Here is a 15,377-nt window from a genome sequence, read left to right as displayed (position 1 = left end):
CTGCTTCTGATCCCACCTTCCTGCCACTGTGCGCCCGGAGAGGCTGTGGTAATGGCTCCGGTACTTGGGTTGCTGGAGACCTAGACTGAGTTTCCTGATCCTGGTTCCTGCCTGGCCCAGTTCTGGCCCTTTCAGGCTTTGGGGGAGTAAACCAGTGATGGGGAGTTCTCTTTGTCTCTCTCTCTCTCTCTTTGTCTCTCTCTCTCTCTGTTTCTATGCCTTTCAAATAAATTAATTAATTTTTAAAACAGAAACAAGTGTCTAAAAAAAAAATGTGTGCTCTGTCTGAATTGTGACCTGCTCAGCAGATGGGATTCTGGGTAGACACCTGGCATTACGCGTATGGATCACACTGGGGAAAACTCGGGGTTTGAAGTCTTGAGTTTTATTCTTTGTTGATTCCTCCAGCTGCATTTACAGTTACTCTGGGCCAAGTGCTGGAGACTTCTGTAAGTTTTGCTGGTCCTGTGAAATTTAAAAAAATAAAATTATGGAAGAGGAATTCCCCGCAGTGGCACTTGGCCCAGCAGGCAAGGGCCCGGGGGGACGCTCGCCTCGCCTCCCCTCCTGCATTGCCACGCCCGTGCTGTGCTCCGCTCCTCACACCAGCCTCCGTCCTCGCTGGGTCCCTGCCACCCACGTTGGGAGACCTGGACCGAGTTGTCAGCTCCCGGCTTTGGCCCGGCCCACTTCCGCGGCAGGCATTTGGAGAGTGGACCAGGCAATGGGCACTGTATGTCTCCATCTCCGTCTCTCAAGTGAATAAATGAAAATTAAAGGAAGGTTCTGGGGGCTGGCACCCTACTGTAGTAGGGTGGCGCCGGCATTCCCCTATGGATGCCAGTTCGAGTCCCAACTGCTCCACTTCTGATTTAGGTCCCTGCTAACACACCTGGGGAGGCAGTGGAAAATGGCCCAAGTGCTTGGGCCCCTGCACCCACGTGGACACTCTGATGAAGCTGTTGGCTCCTGGTTTTACCCTGGCCCAGGAATGAGCCAGTGGATTGAAGACCTCCCTCTCCCTCTCTGTCTCTCTCTCTATCCCTTCGTCTCTGTCTCTCTCTGTAACTCTGCCTTGCAAATAAAATAAATCTTAAAAAAAAAAGAAAAAACAACTCCCTTGCTATTATTTAAATTTAGGCATGTCTTTGATTTTCTTTTAATTTTATGATCGATTGCTGTACTGAACACTTTTGCTGTCTCTTATAATCTGTCCATTGCTTTTCGTAACTTCTCCAAGTAGACAGTTATCAGTCTGCACATAATGAGGACTTCATCTCCTTTTCAGTCCTCGTATCTTTCTGTTGTTTGTCTTGTCTTGGTCAGAACTTGTCAACTAAAGTGAAGTGATGGTCCAGTGGAGGCAGTGGTATTCCATTCTGAGATTTTTTTTTCTTTTTTCCTTTTTTACATCTTCCCCATACTATGTTAGTCCTATGTATATTGCATTTTTAATCATTAATTTTGTGAGCATTATTATTAAATTTTCTATCATCAAGCTGTTCTTAAATTATTAGAAGAAACTACTTGATGAGGGTGTATTGCTCTTTTAAATGCAAATCTGATTTGCTTTGCTAATTTTTAAGAGGGTTTTTATATTCCTGATCCCTTAGTGAGATTGGCGTGTGGTCCCCTTTGCTTGGTCGGCTGTCCGTGTTGTCTGAAGTCAGGAATTGGGTTTTCCCATTTTCGTCTGTGCTCTGGAAAGCTTCTGCCTAATCGTGGTGATGGACCTTTTGTCCTTTCTGTAAAAATATTTGGTTTCTTATAAAATACTAAGAAATCCCACCAATTAGAGTCCAGCTCTAGCAGGTCCTGGGGTTCCTGCAGGTGTGGGAGGCGTCAGCACAGGAAGACATGAGAGACACACTCACAGCAAGGCCGATGGCACGGCTCAGCCTCTCGAGCACCAGGCTTTATTTTCACATCATGTCACATAGTATTTCTCGCTTCCTACAATAACAAGTCTGTTGTCCATTTTCATCTCGTTACAGTTTCTTTGATTTTCAAGGGCGTGTTCAGAGCATGGGTTACAGTCACAGACAGGTGCGAGACAGTGGGCTGCCCACACAAGCCAAGGCCTGGAGTGCTGTCGAGCTGTGCAGAAACTGCCTACACAGGCTAGAATAGTACCTTCCTAATCTACTCTACCAGAAGCCCCAAGGTCAAAGCAGGCCCTTTTTAAAATGTGTCCCCTCTTTTGCAGTTCTTTCTGTAACTCTTTCATTTCTATATTATACTGACCTAAACGTTCACTTAGATCTGTTCCACAGTTTTGACATCCTAACCATTGTTGTATTTGTTGCATATATTGAATTAAAGCATATACCAGGGAGCCTGTTGCCTTTTAATTCTTTTCCACAAACAGCTCAACCTTGCATAAAGCATTAACTCCTTCTCCTACATTAACTTTCTGCTTGATCAAAATTCTACAAAGCAATGGACATTTTGGGGATTATGAGACTAAGCGCTCTTCTCTAAAATTAGGAATACAGCAGTCATTAGTGGGGCTACCAGGGAGCTCCGGCTTTCTTATGCAGAGTGTAGTTCCCAGCAAACCTAAAGCCACCAAGAGAACCGCAGCTGTCTTTCTCACGCCTTGCTGAGACAGACCTTCTGCTGGGACCTTGTCGGCCAGCCCAAGTTGCCTTGGTCTCACCAAACCACCTTTGCCATTTTGGTGTATTTCATTCTATATTGTTTTTCCTCCATTTGGGTGACTTGTCTTAGAAGATTTATTTTTTATTTGAAAGGTGAGGAAGCAGAGAGAGAGAGGAGAGAGAGAGAGAGAGAGAGAGAGAGAAAATCTCTTCTATCCACTGATTCATTCCCCAAATAGCCACAGTAGTCAGCTCTGGTCCAGGCTGAAGCCAGGAGCCAAGAGCCCTACCTGGGTCTCCCATGGGGGTGGCAGGGACCCAGGTATTTGAACCATCATCTGCTGCCTGCCTGGTATGTTAGCAGGGAGCCGGATTGGAAGCAGAGTAGTCAGAACTTGAATGGGACTCTGATATGGGATGCGGGTGTTGGAAGCAGTGGCTTAACCCACCACACCACCACACCTACCCCAACATTGGGCTTTTGACTTTAGGGTTTTTTTGTTTCGTTTTGTTTTAATTAGTTATGATGTCTGTCTATATTAACAAGTGGAGATTTGAGTCATATTTTTAATGGCTACCTACTCTTTCATCTTTTGAATGTTTCTGGTCATTTTGTAGACTGTTCATAGTTCTGGTGAGTGTGTGTGTGTGTGTGAATAGAATCTTTTTTTTTTTTTAAAAAGATATTTTTATTATATTTGAAAAAGAGACAGGGGGAGAGATCTTCCATCCACTGGTTCACTACCCAAATGCCTGCAACAGCCAGGACCAGGCCAGGCCAAAGCCTGGAACTTCGCGGCAGAGTGGCGATGACAGGACTCTCGTGGAAGCAGCCGGCTCTCTGTAGGTCAGCACAGTCACACTAGGGAGAAGCAGCTGCGAACCAGGCGCTGGCCAAGGGCCACGCACACCAAGCAGCCCTCCAGGCTACCAGCTGCCAGGAACTCTGACTTCATTCTGCTGCCTTTGGGAACCAGGGCAGAATCACTGGGGCTTGTGGGGGAAGTGCTGCAGGCTGGTAACTGGAAACTGAGAATACAGGTTTCCCACGTGCTGCCTCTCAGGACGGAAGCTGGGACGACAGCCCCAGGGCTCCCGTAGGAGCTGCAGGCATCACAAGTCGTCCTAACCACCGTGCGCTGTTTGCTGGCTTGCTTGTTTTGTTCTCTACTTTTTGAACGAGGAGAGACCTGCTCCCCTTGGCATCTCCCCACAAGCTCTGTGGGTGCCTCTTCGGCTCAGGGTATCTGAATAAAGCTGGACTGCTCTTGGCGGCTGACACTGTGGCGGGGCTGCTCTGGGCTGCTCCTCCTCAGTGAGGGCCTGCTGATCTAGGGAGTGCCTCCTGCTCCCAGCCAAGTCCTGTAAACTCCGCTCTTAGCAAGGTGGCCAGCGAGACCCGCGGCGAGGTCTTCTGTCTTTTTTCGGACACCTCTCGGGTTTCCTCCATGGTCGAGATTTTACTTTCCACATTTCCAAATTCCCACGGGGCCCTTTCCCCACCCCGCTGCCGCCCTTTCTAATGTCCCAGCCTAGAATCACCTCCGGGTTTTTGGAATGATGGGAGGAGATCCACGCAGACCTGCTGGCAGGCGCGTGTGGTTAGCATTCCTCTTGTGTAGGAAGAACACAGCGCTGTAGGAATGTTGTGAGTACAACAGCGTGAGGCCAGTCGGGAGGGTAGCGGGGCCTGACACCTGTCATCTGAGACGTGGTTCAGGGCACTCTGAAGACATGGAGAGCACGATTTCCTGCCTGGCTCCAAGGTAGAAAGAAATACAGGATCAGGCCTTTCCGCGGCTCACTAGGCTAATCCTCCGCCTTGCGGCGCCGGCACACCGGGTTCTAGTCCCGGTCGGGGCGCCGGATTCTGTCCCGGTTGCCCCTCTTCCAGGCCAGCTCTCTGCTGTGGCCAGGGAGTGCAGTGGAGGATGGCCCAAGTGCTTGGGCCCTGCACCCCATGGGAGACCAGGAGAAGCACCTGGCTCCTGCCTTTGGATAGGCGCGGTGCGCCGGCCACTGCGCGTCGGCCGCGGCCATTGGAAGTGTACCAACGGCAAAGGAAGACCTTTCTCTCTGTCTCTCTCTCTCCCTGTCCACTCTGCCTGTCAAAAAAAAAAAAAAAAAATACAGGATCAACAGGGAGAAGCTGCGGGGACGGAATTCAGCTGGTTGGAGGCAGACCCTCAGTTCCCAGTTGCCGTTGACGTTCAGGTGACCGGGGAGACCCCCGGGAGCCCCAGGTGTGTCACTGGGCGGCTGGCATCTCCCCCAGCCCCGCCGCGCCGTCCTGAGGGGACATGGTAGGCGTGCTACCCCGCTGGACCAGCACACTCAGGAGATGTTCTTCTCTTTCCAGCTGACGGTGACCATCAGAGCTTTGCTGCAGAACCTGAAGGAAAAGATCGCCCTGTTGAAAGACTTACTGCTAAGATCGGTGTCAACACACCAGATGTATCCGCGTAAACGTTCCCACCTCTCTCCTGGGCGGGCGGGAGGGACGGCAGTCTCATTTTAAGGAAAGAAGGAAGGAATCTGGGCCACCCAGCTTTTCCCCACAGCTTGAGGGAGACCTGGTTTCCAAAATATTGCCTGTAATCTTGATTTCTATTTTTAAAGCGTCTGTCCCGTGTTTTACAGCGAATGTGCTGGCAAAGCAAGACCTGCCGAAGGAATTCTCTCGGTTGGGTGGAACCTTTCCACAGCACAGGAGGCTGGGGCTTTGCCTCGGGGCTGTGTGCACCGAGCTGTGCCCTGTGTGGCCAGCAGCGGGGCTCCAGCAGGAAAAGCCTCCCAGGTCACCCTGCAGTCCCCAGAGCTGTCCGTGATCCATTTCTCTGTGGAGTGGCGAGCGAGCGGGGAGCGTCAGAAAGTTCACGGGAAAGGGCATTAGAGGGTGAGCTCATCTTGCTGCAGAGGCGTTTGAAATCTGTGCCTATCGAGGCGTCTTCGAAAAGCCGATGGAGGGCCAGGCATTCTGCGCAATGATGAAAGCAGCGCTTTGGCTGCCTGCATCCCAGGCCAGAGTGCCTGGCTCCACTCCCACTTCCAGCTTCCTGCTAACCCTGGGATGCCAGTGGTGAGGACCCCACCGACGGCCACCCATGTGGGACCCACATGGAGTTCTTGGCTCCTTGTTTCAGCCTGGCCCAGCCCTGGTTGTCCTGGGCCTCTGGGAGGTGAACCGGTAGATGGGAGATACCTCTCTCTCAAGATTTATTTTATTTTATTTGAAAGGCAGAGTTACAGAGACAGACAGGTCTTCTTTCTGTTGGTTCTCCAGATGGCCGCAATGGATGGAGCTGTGCCAATCCCAAGCCAGGAGCCAGGAGTCTCTGCCAGGTCTTCCATGCAGGTGCAGGGGCTCAAGGACTTGGGCCATCTTCTACTGCTTTCCCAGGCCATAGCAGAGAGCTGGATCGGAAGTGGAGCAGCCGGGTCTTGAACTAGCACCTATATGGGATGCCGGCACTGCAGACGGTGGCTTAACCCACTAAGCCACAGTGCTGACCCCAGGAGATATCTCTGTCTCTGTCTCTCTGCCTTTCAAATAAAATAAACAAAACTTTTAAGAAGTTTTATGGAAAATATATGTTACAAAAAGCTGCATGGATTTCAAACTATTTTGCACCAAAATAAACTCAGGTTTTAATTCCATCCATCTGTGAACTTTCTGAAGTACCCTTGTTCTGGCAGAAACCACACCTCTCTTCCCTGTGTGTGTTGATTACCGAGATGAGACTGACTTGTCTTCTTAGTGTTCTGATGGCATCGCTACGCTCTGGTTTGGGAGTTTTGGGGTTGAAGGGTGGGACTGGCTTGAAGCAAGGTGTGCCATCATCTCCACCTCCTACCAACATCCTCAAGTGTTAAAACCTTTTATTTTTCTTTCTTTTTTTGGACAGGCAGAGTGGACAGTGAGAGAGAGAGAAAGAGAGAGAAAGGTCTTCCTTTTGCCGTTGGTTCACCCTCCAATGGCCGCCGTGGCCGGCACGCTGCGGCCAGCGTACCACGCTGATCCGATGGAAGGAGCCAGGTACTTATCATGGTCTCCCATGGGGTGCAGGGCCCAAGCACTTGGGCCATCCTCCACTGCACTCCCTCGCCACAGCAGAGAGCTGGCCTGGAAGAGGGGCAACCGGGACAGAATCCGGCGCCCCGACCGGGACTAGAACCCGGTGTGCTGGTGCCGCAAGGCAGAGGATTAGCCTAGTTAGCTGCGGCGCCGGCCAAAACCTTTTCTTAAAAATTTTTTTTTGGTAATCTGATTCGTATAAGAAAACACACGTGGTCCATTACCCACACGAACCTTTAACCCTGAGTTTACGTTGATGTGAAAGCCGACCTCAGGTTGTTTTTCTGTGAATCCTTTCTCTGCATTGTCGGTAGTTCCTGCCCGAGTTCTAACTGTGTCTCAGCAAGTGAGTGCTGGCCAACTTTAAACATGGGAGAATGGGGTTCCGTAGCTTTTCAGGGAAAACAATTCAAATGTTGTAATCATTATCCCCCCACCCCACCCCCAGTACAACCCCTTATGTCACCTGGAAAGTAGGCTTAGAGTAGTTGTATGCTTTTTCAGGTATCCAATTATTAACCCACCAGGGTTTCAAATAAAAGTTGTATTTCAGTAAACAGCTGGGGCTTTATTTTTAACACAGCGATACACTTAGTCCATAACCTACCTTCCCTCTGGTGTTGTTTGTTACGCCACAGTTAGTTTACCATGTAAAGATTTTTTTCATCCTGCCCAGGTCTTCATAGGTAGACCTCAAGTCGTTGCAGACGGGCGGGGCTGTTTCCTCCATGTTCAGGGGTCATGGTGTGCAAACGCATCTTAGTGTCGCCTAAAGACGTATATTAGAAAAGCAACTAGATATTACTTCACGGCATGATAGTATTAATTACATACTCGGGCCGGCGCCGCGGCTCACTAGGCTAATCCTCCGCCTAGCGGCGCCGGCACACCGGGTTCTAGTCCCGGTCGGGGCGCCGGATTCTGTCCCGGTTGCCCCTCTTCCAGGCCAGCCCTCTGCTGTGGCCCGGGAGTGCAGTGGAGGATGGCCCAGGTGCTTGGGCCCTGCACCCCATGGGAGACCAGGAAAAGCACCTGGCTCCTGGCTCCTGCCATCGGATCAGCGCGGTGTGCCGGCTGCAGCGCGCCAGCCGCGGCAGCCATTGGAGGGTGAACCAACGGCAAAGGAAGACCTTCCTCTCTGTCTCTCTCTCTCACTGTCCACTCTGCCTGTCAAAAAAAAAAAGAAAATTACATACTCACTAAATTCCATTAAGGCAACTAATTATTATTTGTCTTATTTATGTGGCAAGAACAATATATGAGAGTGCTTCAAAAAGGTCATGGAAAGTAGGATTGAAAGATGGGTTTATTTGGGGGAAAGAAACTTTGAAACTCATGCACACAAGGAATTTTCAAAAAAAATTCATAGAAAATGTGTAGTATGGAAAAATTTGCATGGATTTTTAAAAATTTTGTGTCAAAATATGCTCATCTTTTACTTGTTTTTCATGGACTTTTTGAAGTACCCTGGCACACATTAAGAACTCTTAACTGCTTTTTTAGATTAATGATTTCTACTAGCTGTTAATTATAGAGTACTAGCATGCCACAATGATAATTGGCTTTGTTCTTCTAAATGCTTAGTCTGGCCATCTGTTGAAATCTCACAGATTTTTGGTTTTGTGGTAATCTCAGAATTACTTTATTTATTTATTTGAAAGTCAGAGTTATACAGAGAGAGGAGAGGCAGAGAGAGAAGTCTTCCATCCGATGGTTCACTCCCCAGTTGGCCACAACGGCCAGGAGCTTCTTCCGGGTCTCCCACACAGGTGCAGGGGCCCAAGGACTTGGGCCATCTTCTTACTGCTTTCCCAGGCCACACCAGAGAGCTGGATGGGAAGAGGAGCAGCCGGGGCTAGAACTGGCGCCCATATGGGATGCCGGCACTGCAGGCCAGGGCATTAACCCACTGCACCACAGCGCCGGCCCCTCAGAATTACTTTCAAAATAATTGAATTAAGCATTGTGTTAAAACACTGGACAGTTACTTAATATAAAAATATTAGGTGTCTTGATGTATATATTTCAGAATTTCCAAGGATAAATTAACAATTCAGCTGAAATATAATAGCTTTCTTTAAAATCTTATTCTTTCAAATACTTGATCTATTTACGCTACACCCCAAACCAGGGATGGCATTCAGATCATCCACCCCAAGGGGGCGCTCATCAACCTCTGTATTTTCAGGGAGGCCATTTTTCTTTTAACAGAATGAGTAGGAGGTAGCATCTCTATTATGAAGGCTCTTTTTGATTCTCTTGTCCCCCACCTACCTCTCCTCTGTCATCCCAAGTCTTTTTTAATAATTCCGGGGCAGTTGTCTTCCAGATTTAAGATACGAGTAGCTACAACTTCACATATTTTTTGCACCAAAATAAACTCATCTTTTCATTCCATTTTTTTCCACCCTGCAAACCTTTGAACCCAAGAACCTCACATTGTGAGTTTGTTTTGGTGGTCTCTTTATGAAAAAAGTATTGAGGCCGAGTTAAAGTCTGCACCACGTGTCACTGGTGAGGCTGAAAAGAGAATCTCCCGTTTGGCAGAGGGGATAGTTTACCGCGAGAAGCAGCTGGGCGAGCGTGGTAACTTGTGCTGGACACACAGCCGGGAAGGAGAGCCTGATCCAAACCCCAGAGTCAGCTGTGCAGGGGCTGAGTCCTCCAAGACTGGCCATGGCGGCCCCTTGGCACCTGGCGTGGCTTCAGCCTGAATTCTCTGTTAATTGGCACGTTGCTGTGAGCCCAGACAGATCCTGGGGCACCTCCTCACCCATCAGGAAGATTAAACAGTGCTTGCTGTGGTTTATTAGGTATGCTTTATGGCGCTGTTATTCTTGGAAAAAGTTGTGTCCGTAGATCACCAAGAGAGTGACTTTTTAATCCTGTTTTTGAGGCATAATTAATGTTGGGCGCTTTGTTTCATGTGAATATTTGAATACCGCGTTTCTATAGTGTGCCAGGAACTGAGAGTTTATGGTACTTTTCATCATAAATTTATTCCTGTCTGCGTTCATGAAGTTTTCCAAGGAATCCTGGAAGTTGCCAGAAAGATAAGTCCTATGAAAATCCTTTTTTTTTTTTTTTAAAGATTAATTTATTTGAAAGGCAGAGTTACAGAGAGAAAGAAGGAGAGATGGGGAGAGGAGTTCCATCTGCTGGTTTACTCCCCACATGGCCACAGTGGCCAGGGCTGGGCCAGGCTGAAGCCAGAGGCCAGGAGCATTCATCCGGGTCTCCCACGTGGGAGGCAGGGGCCTAGGGACTTCAGCCATCTTCCGCTGCTTTCCCAGGTACATTAGAAAGGAGCTGGCTCAGAAGTGGAGCAGCTGGGACTCGAACCAGTGCCCATATGAGATGCTGGCACTACAGGCGGTGGCTTAACCTGCCATGCCACAGCGTCGGCCCTTGGCAGTGTTCTTTGAGATGAGAATTATGATTGAGAAATCAGAGTTGAGAAAAGGCGTGTGCTATGAGAGGCTGTGTGCAAATGCAGGTAGTGCTAAAAATGTGCTTAGAGTCGGCTTTGCTGAAGCCGGCGGACTTTGTGTTGGCTTTTCAAAGGCAGTACCTTTTCTCCTTTAAAGAGAATAAAAATAATCTCTTTACCAGGGGGTTCAGTATCAAAAGATATTTTGGTTTCCTGGAAGAAGGACTAAAGAAATATTTTTTAAAAGATTTATTTATTTATTTGAAAGAGTTACACAAAGAGAGAAGGAGAGGCAGAGAGAGAGGTCTTCCATCTGCTGGTTCACTCCCCAGATGGCCACAACAGCTGGAGCTGTGCTGATCCGAAGCCAGGAGCCAGGAGCTTCTTCCAGGTCTCCCACGTGGGTGCAGGGGCCCAAGGACCTGGGCCATCCTCCGCTGCTTTCCCAGGCCATAGCAGAGAGCTGGATTGGAAGTGGAGCAGCTGGGACTTGAACCGGTGCCCATATGGGATGCTGGCACTGCAGGCAGTGGCTTTACCCACTATGCCACAGTACTGGCCCCTGGAAATATTTTTTTTTTAAGTCCATAAATAACTTTGCTCAACTCTTTTTTTTTTTTGGGGGGTGGGGGTGGATGAAGAGGTAGGTAGATAGAGGACTGTGGTGTTCACTACATAACAAGCCTGCATGAGCGTAGGTGTGGAGGGGCTAACTGAACACATGCTTGAGGTGCCCCCTGGTGTTCCAGTGGAGGGGAAGTGGTTCCCAACACTGCGCCTGTCCATGACAAAATGTGCACCGGTGCCTGATAACATGACAACAATAAGACGATAGTGTTTCTGTCAGTAGGAATTGTCTTTTTTTCCCTTATTTTTTCAGTTTTAAGATTTAGCAATTTTTAAAATATTTTGCCACGTTCACTTGATGTGATATATGCAGGAATTTTCTCATGTACAGTATATTCCATGGTTCCTTCTAGTTTTGGGGTTTAAAATCTGCTTGCTTTTCCTCCTGATATTAGCTAGATAGCAGTTTTGTTATTTGGACATCCACCCCGGCAGATGATGTCCCCTGCTTGCCTGGAGACTTTTTTTTTTTTAAAGATTTATTTTATTTATTTGAAAGAATTACAGAGAGAGGTAGAGACAGAAAGGGAGGTCTTGCATCCGCTGGTTCACTCCCCCAGATGTTCGCAATGTCCAGAGTTGTGCTGATTCGAAGCCAGGAGCTTCTTCCGGGTCTCCCACGTGGGTGCAGGGGCCCAAGGACTTGGGCCATCTTCTACTGCCTTCCCAGGCCACAGCAGAGAGCGGGATTGGAAGTGGAGCAGCCGGGTCTTGAACCGGCGCCCATATGGGATGGCAGCACTGCAGGCGGTGGCTTTACCTGCTACGCCACGGCGCTGGGCCCCAAAGGAATGTTCTTAAAGCCCAGCCCCTGTCACCATCGTCAGCAGCACTGATGAACTGTGCCACCTTGGGCAGGTTGCTTACCTCTCATGCCTGCCTGGGCTCAGGTGTGAAACAGATGCTGGAAGTCCAGCGGGCCTGCTGGATGGCAGTGAGGGTTAGATTCTCTGCAGAGATGCTGCTTCAGGAATAGCTAAGTCCTCCGAGGCTTGGCTGCTGTCTGCTGTTTTACCATCCATGTGAAAAATGCCGGCTGCCGTTGAGAGCTCATGGACAGTCCTCCCTTCACGGAGTTCATCATCGTGTGGGGTGTTTATGGCACAGTGCACAGATGACACTGAGATAGTACTTGCCAAACGTGGCCAGCGCAGGCAGCAAGGCGGGGACTGCCAGGTCCCAGCTGCTCCACTTCCCATCCTGCACTCCTCTGATGAGCCTGGGAGAACAGCAGGTCATCCCGTATTTTGGCCCCTGTCACCCACATGGGATATGCGGCTCCTGGCTTCAGCCTTTCTCAGCGCCAGCTGTACGGCCATTTGGGGAGAGAACCAGTGGATGGAGGATACGTCTCTCTCTCTCTGTCTCTCTCTCTCTATGTCACTTTGCCTTTCAAATACATAAATCTTAAAGAAAAAACAAAAAGACTTGGCCTTGGTAGAGTCTGTTGACTTAAGTGTGCCAGGAAGTCTTCTGGCCCCTGAACCTCACACCGCGTCCTTACAGTTCTGTTACGGCCTGGAGAAGCCATTATCTGCACACGCCCTCCTTCTCCAGAGTAGTGCACTCCCAAAAAGCAAGGCTCACCGAAACGCTTCAGCCTTCTCCCAACCCAAGGGAGAATCCCGGAGCTGGAGAGGGGCCGGCGTGTCCTGTGGCTCTAGCAACTTCATCAGCTTCTGCTCACGTGGCCACCTACCCATGGGATGGGTCATCGCCTGCACAATCCTTTGACCCCTTGTTAAGAGCAACCCTGACGTGTGCTTGGCCGTCGGTCCCTTAACCTGTCCACCTTCCCTTACCTCTTATGTTCTCCTCTCTCTGTAGACTGAAATAGGATAGAAAACCAAGAGATGGAGTGTTTGTGATGGGATCATTTTTAGGTTTTTCCAGTTTTACAGGGATCCTTGGGGAATGTTTTTAATAAGTATTGCAGGTTGAGTTATCCACATGTGGAATGCTTAGGCCCAGAAGTGTTTGGGATTTGTTTTGGATTTGGAGATAGTTGCATATATATAATGAGACATCCTGGGATTGGGACCCAAGTCCAAACGTGAAATTCATTTATGTTTCATGTATATACCTTATATGCATAGCCTGAAAGTAATTGAATGGAATATTTTAAATAAGTTTTTGCATAAAACGGTTTCTATGGTAACGGAGTTTCCTACTTGGGTCATCACACTGGCATTCAAAAAGTTTAGGATTTGAACCATTTCAATGCTCGCCCTGTACCAGTTTTGTTTTTAACCGGATTCTAAGCAGTAGAAGGTTAAGTGAGCAGTGACTGGGAGTGTCAGGCTGAGAAGCCCCAGATGGTTGGGTGGGCAAGGCCAGCTTAGTGTGGTGGGAAAAGCCCTGGCTCCAGTCCAGGCACGTGGGGGAGCTGGGCCCTTCCTCTGCTGGTGAGAAAGACGAGAGTGAGCCCGGGGTAATGCCCACGGCCTCTCGCAGCATGGAGTGTCTGTGACTCTGTTCTGCAGTCCCTAATCCGTAAAACGCAATCACCAAGTTTGACCGCTCTCGAAACTGATGTTCCTTCGTTGTCACTTCATTCTTAACATGACTTTAAAATCTGTGAGTAGTGTCTGCTGAATTTTAAAACTTACCCTTATTGTTATAAAAAGCATTTTTTACCCATACATATGCTTCTTAGTTTTTCTCCCATGACTCCTCTCTGTCTTCTTCATTCCCATCCTGTCCTGTTGTGTTCTCCCGTGCTCCCGCTGTTGGTGGTTGGCAACTGTCACACTAGCCTCTCCTAGGCCTGACGTGGGAATATGTAAATGCAAAGTTCTGACTGCAAAGGGATTGTACTATTCATACTCCTGTGGTTCTGCGACTTGTGTTAGTAATTAGTATGGGGTAGCGTCAAACAATACTGAGTGAATGTCGCTCCCCCTCTTCGTGGAGGAACGACACTAAACCCTGCCTAGGCTTCATATCCGAGTCACGGCACCATTATGTCGCTCCCCCTCTTCGTGGAGGAACGACACAGGCCCCTGTGCTGTTCTTTCGTCTGCTCGGCCCTCCCCGGGTTTGCTGCTGGTTCTTCCCGGGTTGGCTACCGTCCCTTCCACCTCCGTGGAAGGGCAGTTCCCCCTGGCCACATTCCCCACTTCCGCAGGGGAGCGGCACACCGCCGGCCGGCTTTCTCGGGGGCTGCACAGGTGTTCCTTCAGCTAGATGTTCCTCTTAGATGTTCCTGGTGCATGCCGTCTCTCTCCTCCTTTATAGTCCTCCTCCGCCAATCCTAACTCGGCTGCCCACACGCCGAGTACGCTGCTCTCCTCCAATCAGGAGCAAGTCCTACAGTTTATTGGCTGAACTGGAGGCAGCTGTGTAGAAGCTGTTTTCTTCTCTCCCAGCGCCATACTGTGGGAGAGCAGATGCATAGAATAAGTCTTAATTCCAGTAACTCAGTCTAGTCCGGATTGCTCCCCACAAGTGAACAGTAGGTTTTCCTCACACCCTGAGTCCTTACAGGCAATTCTTTGTGTGTCCATCCAGAAATTTTCTGAGTGCTCGCAAACATATGAAGATACTTCCAAAAGCTTCTAGAAAAATGGAATTGAAGATTATTTTGGTGCAAAAGAGTTTAAAATCTGTGCACAGTTTTTTTCATAATAAACATTTTTCATGAATTTTTTTTAAAGACCCCCTCATATATGCCCATCTTATTTTTAAAATTTATGTTATGTATTTGAGAAGATGGTAGAGACACTTAAAGACATACAGAGAGAGTTCCCATCAGACAGTTCACTTCCCCAAATGCCTGCACAGCTAAGCCTGGGCCAGGCTGAAGCCAGGAGCCAGGAATTCAATCCGGGTCTTCCATGTGGGTTGCAGGGAACGCAAGTACCTGAGCCAACACCTGCTGTGTGTTAGCAGGAGGCAAGAATCCGGAGCAGAGCCGGGACTCAAGCCCAGGTGCTCCAGCGTGGTGTGTGGGCGTGCCAACCATCATGTTACCTGTAGGCTCCACGTGGCCCCACTCATTTCTTAACTTGGTATTAGCATAATGTTCACTGCTCAGCCACTTGTTGCTTCTGCTTTGTTTTTTCTTTTGGAGATTAATCCATACCAAGTAATCCCTGTGTTTTGGTAAGTTCTCAGAAAAGTGAATTATCATCATCATCGTCAGTGCGTAAACAACTTTTTTTAGCCTGCAACACATTCCATTGTAGAGATGCAGAGTTGTTTTTTTTTTTTTTTTTTTTTTGGACAGGCAGAGTGGACAGTGAGAGAGAGAGAGAGAGACAGAGAGAAAGGTCTTCCTCTTGCCGTTGGTTCACCCTCCAATGGCCGCTGTGGCCGACGCATCGCGCTGATCCAAAGCCAGGAGCCAGGTACTTCTCCTGGTCTCCCATGGGGTACAGGGCCCAAGGACTTGGGCCATCCTCCACTGCACTCCCGGGCCACAGCAGAGAGCTGGCCTGGAAGAGGGGCAACCAGGACAGAATCCGGCGCCCCGACCGGGACTAGAACCCGGTGTGCCGGCACCGCAAGGTGGAGGATTAGCCTATTGAGCCACGGCGCTGGCCAGTTGTTTCTTATTGATGGACATTTAGGATGCTTCCAGCGGTTAGTGGAGATAAATAACACCGCAGTGAACATCCTTACTGCTAAGTCCCCGTACAGGTGT

General features: G+C 49.1%; 1 protein-coding gene across 1 annotated transcript in view; it reads left to right on the top strand.

Annotated features, from left to right (window-relative positions):
• Nucleotides 1-15,377, top strand: part of STX8 (syntaxin 8) — a 303,428-nt gene that overhangs the window by 14,175 nt on the left and 273,876 nt on the right. Inside the window, exon 3 of the mRNA XM_070061378.1 lies at nt 4,960-5,054. Within this exon, the coding sequence (XP_069917479.1) occupies nt 4,960-5,054 (95 nt within the window). The remainder of the gene's footprint in view (nt 1-4,959; nt 5,055-15,377) is intronic.

Source organism: Oryctolagus cuniculus, chromosome 17, assembly GCF_964237555.1.
Source record: "Oryctolagus cuniculus chromosome 17, mOryCun1.1, whole genome shotgun sequence".
Taxonomy (NCBI): domain Eukaryota; kingdom Metazoa; phylum Chordata; class Mammalia; order Lagomorpha; family Leporidae; genus Oryctolagus; species Oryctolagus cuniculus.
The sequence above is the reverse complement of the archived record's forward strand: the minus strand, read 5'-3'. Positions and strand labels throughout refer to the sequence as shown.